Here is a 12,181-nt window from a genome sequence, read left to right as displayed (position 1 = left end):
ACAGAATCCGCAGTTCCTTCCCTGTTGATCTTGTGTCCATTGAATTTATGATAGCTAATTGCCACCACCTTTCTATTTGAATCAAGGCTTGTAATTATAAATGGCCTTTTAGAAGCTTGCTCATATAGTACTTTCACAATGATCAGATTATCTTCTTTGGTGAGCCATCGGGGTAACTTCCCAGTTAGGCCAGGAGGAACAGATAATTGGGAAAGAGATGACCCACCTCCCAATGAGGTAGCTTATGGAGTGAGTAAATGGAAGTATCCAAGCAAGTTTTGCATAATCGAAAAGGTTCTTGTTGGGGAAAGGCAAAAATGAAACGTGAAAAGAAAAAGCCAATTAGCACGAGCAGGGATTGATAGGGCGCTCACGGCTCGACCAAAAATAGTTTGTATTTACCTTGGAATGCCTTTTCCAGGCTGGGCAAAATCGTGCAACAGTGCAATGCCCTCCGTTCAGCTCCTTTGACATCAGGAAGCCGCAGATCCTGAGTTTTACGTGGCACTCAGTGGGCAAAAAGCTGATGCTATTACCCGCTATTGACGATTTTAAATCATCTACATAAATTGACCCAGTATTCCCGCCAAGTCCTGCCCTCGGTCTTTCATAACCCGCTTTTTTGATCCAGGTCGTTCTGTCATCTCTGGGGGACGTCGTTTCTCAGCTTGTGGCTCACAAGTAGCCCTAACGAGGACAAAAAGCTGCGTCGGGTTTTCCACAAACGACAACCCATACCTTCGCGAGATGTCTAGTTTCATTACTGGGGTGTCCAGACTTAATGAGTACGGTGTGAGCGGTTCCATGCCCGTGAATTGCTGAGAATCCACAGAACGACCATCATCATACATCTCTTGGATGGCCTCCGCCTGCTTTGCTTTCTCAAGTCCTTCTTTTTGGACGATCCAGTCTTGGCGACGTACAATCCATCCATCGACTTCGATCACATCCTGCCCCTTAACTTTGTGAATGACCTTGAACTTCTTCGTAAACATATCGCACTTGCTTATAACAATATGTTGCAGTTGTGGAAGCTTTTTCAACAACGGCAACACATGAGGAGTCAGTTTGTTCTGTCCCTCCATTCTCAGAAACCGCAAATGCCGAAATGACCCCTGGCTTTCTGCCATCTCAAGCCAGCCCCGGATGACTCCATCTTGGATTCCATCAGCGTTGGTCATTACCCTGTCACCAGTCCAGGCAGGGTTCTCAACATCGAATGTCGAGTTGATTTGGAGGGCAACCAAGTTCTTCACGTTGGCAATTGCGACAAAATCGGCGACTTCAGCAAGATTGGAGGGGAATGATAGGACTCCACGCCAGACACAATCCTCGCTGTTCATTATTTCGAAATAGTTTTTCCGCAGCGGCTGCTTGCAGGTCACAGTCTCCATGTGGTAGCAAGGATATTCTTTTCTAAATTCCGGGTACACAGTTGTCATGACTTTCCACATGTGGAGAGTACGTTTCATGCTATGATGGAATTAGTTTTGAGAATTAAATCTGATAAAATAGGCATCAAATGAACCAGTCGCAACGTACCACTTCCCCAAACAGTCCCACAGGTACGCCGCAATCAGCCAAGGAACATGCTCGAACATCTCTACCTTCAGCGCGGACTGATCGCGCAGCACACGCTTCATAGCTGCGTGCTTTAGAGACGGAGCACCCCGTTCCTGAGTTGTTTCCCAGTCTACTGGTAAGAATGGGGACTCATGATTCCAGTGCGGACCCCGCGAAAAGTCGGTCTGAGCATATAATAAATATTGTGCCACGTAATGCATAATAATTATTTATCGTGTGTCACTGTTTTGCTCAGTCAGTGACGGACTGTGAAGGTAGAGTGAGATAAGAGTTGGTGATAGTGCGTGGACAGAGTACTGGTGCGTGGAATGAAGGCGAGAGAAAGAGGAAGACTTACTGAAGTCTGTGGGAAATTTCAAAAGCATGAGAAATATGGAAAGGTCTCTTGGGAGGAAAAAGAAGTCTCATTAACCGATCTATCACCTGATAGACCCAACCTTTTATCGACGCGATGTGACGCGAAAGACGATTTGCCTAACAGGAAGCCGCAAGACAGATTGCCTGTCGTCACGTGAACGTATACCCTTGAAGTAGGGATGGTGAACAATACTATTTTCATATATATTCACTTGGGTGAAAGACGTAAGCTCTGCCCAAAAAGGTGGAGTCACGTTGTATACATGAACTTGATATAGAATAAGAAGGCGTGGTGGCGCACGAGGGTTGCGAGCTCGGTACCTTCTCAGTAGATATCAGTAATTTAACCAAGCAGCGAAGGGGGTCATCATTATAGTAAATGAATGCACAATACCAAATGTTAGTAAATGAGTAGTTCAAGAACCTAGGAAGATTCCAAGCATAATTTGGAAGGTTAGTGTTCATTTGTCCCCGGGGCCCGGGGGCATATTTTGTGGACGTGTCAAGGTCTGCCATATATATATAACAAATCATCTCAGCACAGATTGGCACCTCAGGAATCACCCCTGACGACAGTACTGGACGTATATCGGCGCGACCGCCAATTACGCGGCCCATGTTTATACGTAATGTACGGTGTGCCCAGGTGGGCATAAAACAAAAGCCAGACCACCAAGCAGCGGCATAGTCCAATTAATCCCAAGATTCTAATACATAATATCCGACAGAATAGCCATTACACCCGCAGTCACAAGCCGGAACATCTGCAAAGACGCCAGTGCACTAGCAGGATGGTTCTCGAACGCAGCAGCAACATACTGGTACCTAACTCGAGACAAAGACACAGTGATCACCGGATGGCATTGTCCCAGAATTGGCTGTATGATGTAGACATGAACAATCGAGCTGGAGAGACTGCATTCAAATTTTGGATCGGGGGTTTTTAGTGGGAAAAGGCATATTTGAGCTGGACTGGTGATCGGTGGGGAAGGTTTCCGAGGTGTTAGACTACTGTGAGGTTAGGGACTCGTCACTCCATCGTTTAATTTCATATCCCATTTTGAAAATAAGAACAGGTCAGAAGGATAAATCACAATTCGGGGAGACCGGGTTATCCATAGCAAGTGATCAACAGACACCAGGGGATGAAATTAGATACAGGGCGAATCGTAAAAACTAGAAAGCAAAAGTGCAGAATTCAGGGCCATCACAACTTGATTATGCTTGATGATCTACATCACATAGAGAAGATTCGTGTCTGCAAAATAATTAGCCAAAGAATTTATATTGGTTCGAAAATGTTGACAGGGTAAGCCTTACCTAAGGGGTGACTGCAACTCAACTGTGGCTTTTGGGTATACTTATCAGCCAACTCATCACGAATGCTGTTTAGGAGCTGCACATAGCTTTGCTGAGGATTCTTCCGGAGCGCAGCAATGAAAGCCCATGACATGGCACCGGTAGCCTGTCCGGCGATTTGAGCATCTTGACTGGTCTGGTCATCCTTGCTGCCAGACCACATGATAACATCCGCAGGGCTAGTCTTGGTTTGCTTATTGCGCTCATACACCTCGTCACCCTTAGTGGCCTTCTTGATGAAGCCCATAGCTGTGGACATCATGCTGCCCATATCACCACGTGCATATGCAGACACAACACCCAGCAAGCCCTGACCAGCCTCCTTGGCCAGGTTGGGCTCCTTGAGAATACCGGAAGTGGAGTAGATGTATGGGAGGTCCAGCGCGGATCCGGAGTGACAGGAATCGAAGATAGCTGTGAGACGCACACCAGGTTGCAGCGACTGCACCATGATCCGGTGCATCTCATCATCGACGATGTGTCCAGCAACTCGGAAATCGACAGGATAGACCACCTCATCATTCCCGTCTTCCTCGTCACCATCAAGATCGGGTGTTTGACCGCCGTGGCCTAGATCGAAGGAATTAGTCTCCCCATCTACCCGTTTCATGGACTTGAGCCGGGACTTACCAGAGTAATGGAAGAAGAGCGAATCGTTCGGCTGCGCATCCTTCACCAGCCAGTGCATCGCACGAAGAATGTTAGCCTTTGTAGGCTGGCTCATCGGGTTCTGCTGGTCATCGGTCAAGATGACCATGTCTTCGCGGGCATATCCGAAGTTCTGGTTCAGGTAGGCTGACATGTTCTTCACATCGTTGATACATCCCCGCAACTGACCTTTTTGACCGAAATAATTGATTCCGATCAGTAATGCCTTCCTCTTACCAGTGCAGCGCGAGTACTGGAAGCTGTAACCTTGTGGAGCGCCATTTCCGAACGAGACCGCGCCAGTGGGTGGAGCGGCAGGAGCTCCGCCGGAATGACCGTATGAGTTTCCTATATATTTATAGGATCATGTTAGCTCTACTGTTCGGAGAAAGGTGTGTTTAGCATGCGGCAGAATGAGCAATGGGGTATGCGAACCGACTGGGCGGGGCTGACCCTGGTACACAGCTTGACCAGTGGGGGCCTGCGGTTGATGTTGATATCCAGGAGCTCCCTGTTATGCAAAATATATCAATATCCATGCTCCAAGCGGAGTTTGTCCTGGTTGGTGACGTACATTGTATCCAGTTTGCGGGGCAGGCGAACCGTACTGGTGCTGAGGCGGCTGGGGTGAGTGACTGTATCCGTATGGGTTCTGAGATGGTGGGGCCTGTTGGTGGTAAGACTGGCCAGGGTATCCGCCGTAAGACTGTTGTTGTTGGTGGTGGTGTTGGTTATTCATCGGACTGTAATAGTAAAATCAGCTTTAGCGCCCAACACGCGTGACCGAGACAGGAGACAAAGCATACGGATAGCCTTGCTGCGGGGGATATTGCTGGGGTGGAGGGTATCCAGGGGCACCGCCATAAGGCGGATAGTAAGACATGGTCGACTGTGAAAGATGGGGAAATGCGGGAAATGCGCGGAGATGTCAGAGAAGACGGAAGGAGAGGTTGGGTGGGGACGATCACGATCCGCAGCAAAACAGATCGGAAGTACGGGAGTTGCCAAGCCTCGATCAAAACCACGATTCTCGGGGTTTAGTTCACATAGATATGATGAGAAAGGAAAAGAGAAGATATTCCAGTGATTTCTTAAGTCAAGGATCATGCAGGAACCGGAGGGGTAAAAGTAAAAATGGTGTATTGACGAAGAAAAATGATGGCGCCGATGCATATGAACTGCGATCGACAAAACCTTGCCACTTACAACTTCTACTCCAATAGGGCTATTATTTGTCAAAGGGGGAAAAGAAAAGAGAATCCAACTTCAAAACCTGATCCGTCCCACCTTATGTATATCTGACATTCAGCCCCAGCTCGGCAGCCCCGAGACCGCGTACTATCCCTGCAACTTAGAGCGAGACCCCGCTATTGGAGCCAGCTCTGATCCTTTATTCGTCGATGGTTGAACCCTCATTGTGAAGGTTACGTTACACAGATCGAACTAGTTAAAAAGAAATACAAATGTATCGGTTCCACTTCCGTCTTAGTGGATGCAAAAATCAATAACCATCTGTGTTCGGGTACAAGACTTAGCAACGAATGAAACACCAATGATAATAAACGGAAAGCAGGATAAGTGAAGATTGAGACGGGAACTTTATCAATGTGCGCTATGCAGTATGTTCGTGGGCAACAAGCACGCTGATTGATTGTCACTGCCGAAACAATTGGATCCATCATATGGTTTCCAGGGTTCTACACGCAATTAATGACACCAAAGCAAATGTAGGTAGAGAGAATATCTTATGTGCCTTATGTACTTTGTAGGAAGAAAGTGTCTACAAACGCTTCTATTCCTTGTGTGATACATCCTCAAGTCACGGAAAGCAAAGTCCCTTGATGCCGGGGCTAAGCTTGATTCATTAGAAAATACAAATTCTCCAATCATTTTTTGTTGATATGAACCATCATCTCGTGGCATTAACTCGTTTATCCGCGACGGGGCATTCCGCGGCCACGACCGCGGAGGGCGCGCTGTGCGGCACCAGGAGGAAGGCCACCTCTCGGGGCTCCAGGTTGGGCGGACTCCTCGTTCTCTGCAGAGTTTCGTTAGTCAGGTACAACATGACCCCTCTTGTGGTGAGGGGATGACAGGTCACTTACTGATCGTCTCGTCTACACTCAAAATCAGGCAAGCGGCCTCCACAGCGGCCTGAATGGCATTGACCTTAACCAGACTTGGCTCCCACACGAAAGCAAGCATGTTGTCACGGACACCCTCATTATCAAAGTCCACACCAGCCCATGTGTTGCCCTTGCGGTGCTCCACACGGAGACGGTTCAAAATGTCAGTGGCATCGAAGCCGGCGTTATCGCAAAGCTGGCGGGGAATAACCTCCAGGGCCTTGGCAAACGCCTTGACCACCGCCTGCTGCTTGTGTGGGACGTTCCGATCCGCGAAGCCGTGCAGATGACCTGACAGCTCCATCTCGGTGGCACCACCACCTGCAACAATGGTGGTGTTGCGCAAAGCGCGCTTGACAATCATGATAGCATCGTGCAGACTGCGCTCGACCTCTGCAATGAACTGCTCAGCACCACCACGGAGGACCAAGGTGCAGGTCTTGGCTGCAGGGCACTCCGAGAAAAGGTTGAAGCGCTCTCCACCAATCTGGCGCTCCTCGAAAGCACCGCAGGTACCGAGGTGACGCTCTTGAATGTCAGTGCAGGTGGACTGGGTGGCGGCAGCGGTAGCCTGGCACACCCGGTTCATATCGTCGGATGCGACACGACCGGCACAGAAGATGTCTCGGTCGGCGAAGTACCTACATAGTCCGTTAGTAAATATGTCCCCCAAACACCCAACCAACATGAACACCGAAAGACGTACTGGGTAGCAAGATCACCAATAGGCAGCTTGCTGAGCACAACCTTGGCGCCGGTGTTGTAGATGGCCTCAAGCTTGTTGTAAATGATCTGCCATTCGGCGTCGACGATGGCCTGGTACTCAGAGACTTGCTCCACACGGACCTCGGCGTTATCCTTCTCACTCTTCAACTCCAGCTCAACGTTCAGGCACAGGATCTTGGGGTTCTTGAAGGACTTGGGCTGCTGCTCGAAACCGGCGTAGGCGAAGGTCTTCTTGAAAGCGACACCATCGACGAAAAGGGACTCCTGAAGACCACCACCGGTAATCTTCTTAATACCGATCAACTTCTCGTTCAAGTCGTCCTGGTCCAAGGTAAGCACCGCGTCAACAACCACTGTAGGTAAAGAATCTCGTCAGCCATCTCCACCCCCTAAATCAACATTTCCGAATCACGCCTTACTCTTTGTGAAGAACTCCTGATTCCGCTTGATAAGCTTGCTGTTCATGGCTGTTCCGGCTAGTCGTCGGAGGGTCTCAATCTTCTTCTCCTCGTTCTCAGCAGAGTTGATCATCTCCACCGCAATCTCCTTAACCTTGTTGACCGCCATAGCGCTAGCCCTCCGCAGACCCTTAATGATAGTCTGCGAGCTGACACCCTGCTCAACGAGGTCTCGCACCTCCTTAAGAATCTCACCAGCGAGGACAACGACCGAGGTAGTTCCGTCACCGACTTCGGCATCTTGGGATCGGGCAATGTCCGTGAGGATGCGGGCGGCGGGGTGCACAATATCAAGAAGCTATATCAAAATTCGAAATCAGCATGGGCGGTTCCTTTGCGATCCACACATCGGATGAAGAATGCAAGCTGATCGAATCCGCACCTTCATCACGGTAGCTCCGTCATTTGTAATAGTCTGCTTGCCATTGCTGTCCACAAGCAGGAGGTCACCACCGTAGGGACCCAGAGTGCTCTTCACAGTCGCTTGCACGGCAACACATGCGTTGATGTTGGAGATAACCTGACCCTTGCCCTGAGAAGCATCGGTGCCTGTTGAAAAGAGACGAATGGTTAGCATCGATGCATCCCACTACAACGGGACCTCCGACGGGGGGTAAATGATCACGAACCCTCTTTCAGCACCACAATGGTGGGTGTTTGGCCGTTAAAGGCCATGATGAAAAATCGAGATAGATCGAAACCGTAACTCGAAGGGAATGTAAAAGCAAGAGAAAAGGAGAGGTCGTGGAAGTCGGAGGGGTTTCGCTGATCTTCGACCGCCAAAATTTCCCAGAGCTTCTGTTTCCCCCAATTCTCCCGTTTTGCCAGGGCGGTGAACACTCCGGGGTTCTGTATAAAGTCCCCTTTTCGCATCTCACAGAATTGTGACTTTACAGCATCTAGCTACTCGTCTCTTGTTCTACGCGCTTGAAACTGTGCGAACTTTTAGAATGCATGCCTCTTATTTTAATTTGCTTTGCAAGCACTCTCAATGATGACACCTGGTGATTGAACTAATAGTCGAATCTTATTTCTTTGCACCACAATATACAAGACTCATCAAGTTCCGAGCCTAAGCAACGGTATAAGGCTCGGCACCCTCACCGAAGATCAAATGAGGCCTCTCAGCAGCGACCTTAAGAATGGTCTGACCAAACACAGAGTTAGCCCATGAGAACCATGGCCGAGTATAGTCCTTAATATTAGTAACGTTTATAGACTCGTGAATGAGACCAAGCAAGCTCGAATCTCGAACGAGATTAATGCACTCCATGATCTCAGTCTCGTTATCTGAGGTCTGGGCCTGTATGAGCAGTGACATGGGCCAGGCGTTCGTAAGACCAACTATGAGCAATGTGAGTTCTTGTATCAACACGAGGATGGCATCCATGCGAAAGAAACTTACTATGGGGACCGCCGATGCCGTGGAAAGCAGGACCCTCCAGGTAGTACGGGTTGCCGAGTTTATCAGTAATCATCTTGCGAGTGTTTTGGTAGACTTCATCGGTCTGATTGAGGAAGCCTAGGTAAGGCAAGGATAGAAGAGATGGGACATTCGCATCATCCATGATAGTCCGCGATCCGTAGCCATCAACCTCGAAGGCGTATACCTCACCATATTTGCCATTGGTGACGATTCCGTGCTCACGAACAGCCGCCGCGAGCTTCTCGCCACGGTCTTGTAGTTCTGAGGCTAGGCTGTCATGACCACCTGCCGCCTGAAGAACCTTGGCAATACCCTGCAGTTCGACCGACATCATGGCGTTCGGGGGAATGAAGTATCCAAGAATAGTAGCGTCATCGCTAGGCCGGAAGGCGCTGCGAATGAGACCAGTTCCACTATTGAGCGGGTTACCGACGCCCGACAACGTCAAAGTCTCCGTTCCAAGAGTAGTCAATCGCTGGAAGGTATACTGATTCTGAACAAATTGGTTGTTGGAGTCGAACGTAGGTTTTGACTCTGCGTCAATCACACTAAGGACAGTCTGCAGCGCCTTGAACCAACGATCCGTCAGGAACTCGGTCGAGCCGGTGTTCTCATGGAACTCTCTACCCATTTTGAGGAAGTGAGCCAAGGAATCAAGCTCATACTTGCACTCGTATACAAAAGACTTTTCGTAAGCAGGGTGCACGGTGTCGACCTGGGTATTGTTCTCAGGCTGGATGCCGCTGACAGATGGTGCCTGGTATGCGTTGCAAAAAGGAGATCGGATGACGAATTCAGCCTGTGTGCGGATTGCCCCAAGTATTAGGTCATGAAGACCCTTATCCTGCGACGCTAGCTTTTGATAGTTCATGACTTGATTTGTAGAATCACGGAGCCACTCTGCGTTGATGTCACCCGTCACAATGAATGTCTGCAGGCCACTCCAATCGGAGGTATCGCGCTTGTCAAGATTTCGACGGGTCGCAGTTGAGCTGCTACCATTTACGTGCCACCGAATTGTGGTGTCAAGCGTGTTGGGGTAGGCATTGCGGAAGAGCTGCGCAAGGTCCTTGTCCACTAGACGCGAGGTCACATCCTCGATGACCTGCTCAACAGAGTCGGACGAGAAAGTGCGACATGCCTGCGCAGGACGCTGGTATGGAAGATTTAAGGGACCACCACTGTAAGGACCACTAGGCAATATCAGTTCGGTGCCGTTCAAGTGCTTGGGCCAGGATGTGTGACTTACTGCTGTGTTGAGGCGTAGGTAGTGTAGTCGGGACACGCGCGTCGCAGTATCGAAGGGGTATCCTGTCCAGACAATGCATTTACCTTAAGGGCAAGAAGGCCGGCCGTAAGAAAGGTCGAGATAGGCATGATGGGCAATGTTATCTTGTCAAACACTCCGAGCCTGGGAACCGGCTAATGATGAGGGGAGCTCATGGGCTTTTTGTAGGCTTAATGTCGATCCCAACCAGACCGGGATGCTTGCATTCCTCCGCATGGCATGAGATCGACTCCTGAAAACACAAATGAGATTAAATGTCGCGGGGAAATTCTGAGCGAGGTGACATCGGCCAAGGGCATGGTTGCACTGTCTCCACCATAAATGCGGAGAAAGTGTACAGTGATCGGCGTTTGTTTACTTTGTCCTACTACCACTACTTCCAAGTTTACAAACTTTTGCTGTATGAAATGTATATTACTACTATGGACTTATCGATTGTCACTTCTTTCCAAAGAATGACATGATATTTCCTTGTCCTGGTTTAGCCCCCTTCGCTTTGGGCACATTGACCGCAGGTTTCTTCTTCGGCGCCGGCTCGTCTTCGGAGAATGACTCCCATGTCGCTTCTTCCCGAGTCACTGTCTTTGAATTAGACCAGCAAGATCAGACCTCACACAAGAAAAACAACTTACCTAGATAGCCTTCTTCATCTTTCAGCGTGCGCTTCTTCATGACTTGCCGCTTGCCTCGCCGGCGCCCCCCTTGCACGGTGACCTCTTCTTTAAGCTGCGTGGGCTTGGGCGGCGGCGGCTGCTCTACAGGGGTCTGCTCTCGTTCCGGTTCTGGTTCATCATCAGCATCCGGCATTTCTTCATCTATGAAGGTGTTAGTAGATCGCGTGGTGGCTGTGCCTTCATGAGTTGTGAACGAACCGTCGGCATCATCGGTTTCCATCATCTGTTTGAGCTTTTCCTCGCGCTCTTTTTTGCTCTCGCGGATTGCGGCAGCCGATTTTTCGGCTTTATCGCCAGTATCGGGGAATAGTTCTTCTTGCTCGTCTTCCGAAGCATCGTCAAGAACAACTGTACATTGTGAGCTATTATGACCAAGCCGCAGGAAGAAATCGGTTGACTCACCATCTGGTGTCTCACTAGCCATCTGAAAAGAATTCGAGTTAGTACTTGTCAACAATAAAAACAGATTGATAAACATACTGGCTCAACGGGTGCTGCGGCTTTCTTCGGCTTGGCCTTCGCAAAGGAGCTAAAGAGATTACTCTTCTCACGCTTAGGTACCAAAACCGTAGGCTTGGCAGATGATTGAGAATTGCTGGCAGAGGAAAGCTGAGGCTTGGAATCTTCAGTCTTGTCTTCTTCTTTGGTGGAAGCTTCACTTTGTAGGGGTCGCTTGGCAGGGACGGTTGATTCAAGTTTGACCTTCGGCGCCGGCGCACTGGCCTTGGATGCTGGTGCAGCGGGGGGTGGACGAGCCCCGGTCCTTCGCTATAATGACTGTTAGCCACAAGCCGCAGACTAGTGGGATAGAGTGCAACATACCTTGACATGACGGTTCTGTATCATACCCCATTGCTTTCCACATTCAAGCGGGTCGTCTTGTACACTCGCAGTCGCAACCTCCCGAGCGACATCGGTCAGAACGTTCAGATCCTGAAGGATTGTCGATTGAACACTGTAGACGTGCATTGTAGATATCGATTGGAAAGTAGCCTTCGCATCTGCGTTCAAATCCAGAATTAGTAATTGCCAGGGTGATGAATCGACTGGGCCTACCATCCAGGTCCTCCTCGCGGGCTAGTAAGATGGATGTGATGCGTGAGGCGTGGGAGACCGTTTCTTGATTCGGCATCGAGCTCGGCATGTAGGGACTGCTCTGCATAACTTCATCTTCGTCGTTCGCATGGCCGTTGGTCGTTGTAGGTTCTGGGTTCTGGACACCAGAGATGACGTAGGTCGCATGAATACTTTGAGGTTTCTTTGCGTTTTCATTGCGATGGAATTCGTATAGGACTCTATATCAAATAATAAGTTCTGGGTCTTCCTTCGAAGTCCCGGGGATAGAATGCCATACTGTTTGGCGCGGTTGGCATGGACTTTAAGAGCGCGGCTCAAGGAGCGATACGTCACCTGAAAAGAATGAGCTGGTGACTAAAAACAGTCGTCGCGTAACAAAACTCACTGTGCGTCGCTCATTGAGTACATTTTCTGCCAGGAAAATCTTGGGATCCATGGTGATTGAAGCTTGCAGACAA

At 49.4% G+C, this 12,181-nt stretch overlaps 5 protein-coding genes across 5 annotated transcripts; all 5 read right to left on the bottom strand.

The window, feature by feature from the left end:
- Positions 1-560: 560 nt before the first annotated feature.
- Positions 561-1,784, bottom strand: N7503_010745 (uncharacterized protein; the record flags this gene model as incomplete). The annotated part of the gene is made up of 2 exons (XM_057070291.1): positions 561-1,473; positions 1,543-1,784. 2 exons carry the CDS (start codon positions 1,782-1,784, stop codon positions 561-563), a joined length of 1,155 nt encoding a protein of 384 aa, XP_056916902.1.
- Positions 1,785-3,173: 1,389 nt separating this feature from the next.
- N7503_010744 (caspase family protein) lies at positions 3,174-4,831 on the bottom strand (the record flags this gene model as incomplete). Its single annotated transcript, XM_057070290.1, has 6 exons — positions 3,174-3,199; positions 3,262-3,870; positions 3,931-4,296; positions 4,384-4,459; positions 4,523-4,691; positions 4,755-4,831. 6 exons carry the CDS (start codon positions 4,829-4,831, stop codon positions 3,174-3,176), a joined length of 1,323 nt encoding a protein of 440 aa, XP_056916901.1.
- A 1,048-nt stretch (positions 4,832-5,879) lies between these two features.
- Positions 5,880-7,933, bottom strand: N7503_010743 (chaperonin-containing T-complex subunit CCT7; the record flags this gene model as incomplete). Its single annotated transcript, XM_057070289.1, has 6 exons — positions 5,880-5,986; positions 6,054-6,715; positions 6,781-7,153; positions 7,220-7,556; positions 7,641-7,807; positions 7,888-7,933. The coding sequence occupies 6 exons, from the start codon at positions 7,931-7,933 to the stop codon at positions 5,880-5,882; spliced, it is 1,692 nt and encodes a 563-aa protein (XP_056916900.1).
- Positions 7,934-8,330: 397 nt separating this feature from the next.
- Positions 8,331-10,061, bottom strand: N7503_010742 (glycoside hydrolase family 125 protein; the record flags this gene model as incomplete). Its single annotated transcript, XM_057070288.1, has 3 exons — positions 8,331-8,602; positions 8,664-9,877; positions 9,934-10,061. 3 exons carry the CDS (start codon positions 10,059-10,061, stop codon positions 8,331-8,333), a joined length of 1,614 nt encoding a protein of 537 aa, XP_056916899.1.
- A 349-nt stretch (positions 10,062-10,410) lies between these two features.
- On the bottom strand, positions 10,411-12,159 carry N7503_010741 (uncharacterized protein; the record flags this gene model as incomplete). Its single annotated transcript, XM_057070287.1, has 9 exons — positions 10,411-10,550; positions 10,605-10,787; positions 10,845-10,994; positions 11,049-11,070; positions 11,127-11,414; positions 11,469-11,647; positions 11,703-11,941; positions 12,001-12,056; positions 12,109-12,159. The coding sequence occupies 9 exons, from the start codon at positions 12,157-12,159 to the stop codon at positions 10,411-10,413; spliced, it is 1,308 nt and encodes a 435-aa protein (XP_056916898.1).
- Positions 12,160-12,181: the final 22 nt, after the last annotated feature.

The sequence above is a fragment of the Penicillium pulvis genome (genome assembly GCF_028828015.1).
Source record: "Penicillium pulvis strain IBT 33274 chromosome Unknown scaffold_8_segment0_segment0, whole genome shotgun sequence".
In the NCBI taxonomy this organism is placed as follows: Eukaryota; Fungi; Ascomycota; class Eurotiomycetes; order Eurotiales; family Aspergillaceae; genus Penicillium; species Penicillium pulvis.
The sequence above is the reverse complement of the archived record's forward strand: the minus strand, read 5'-3'. Positions and strand labels throughout refer to the sequence as shown.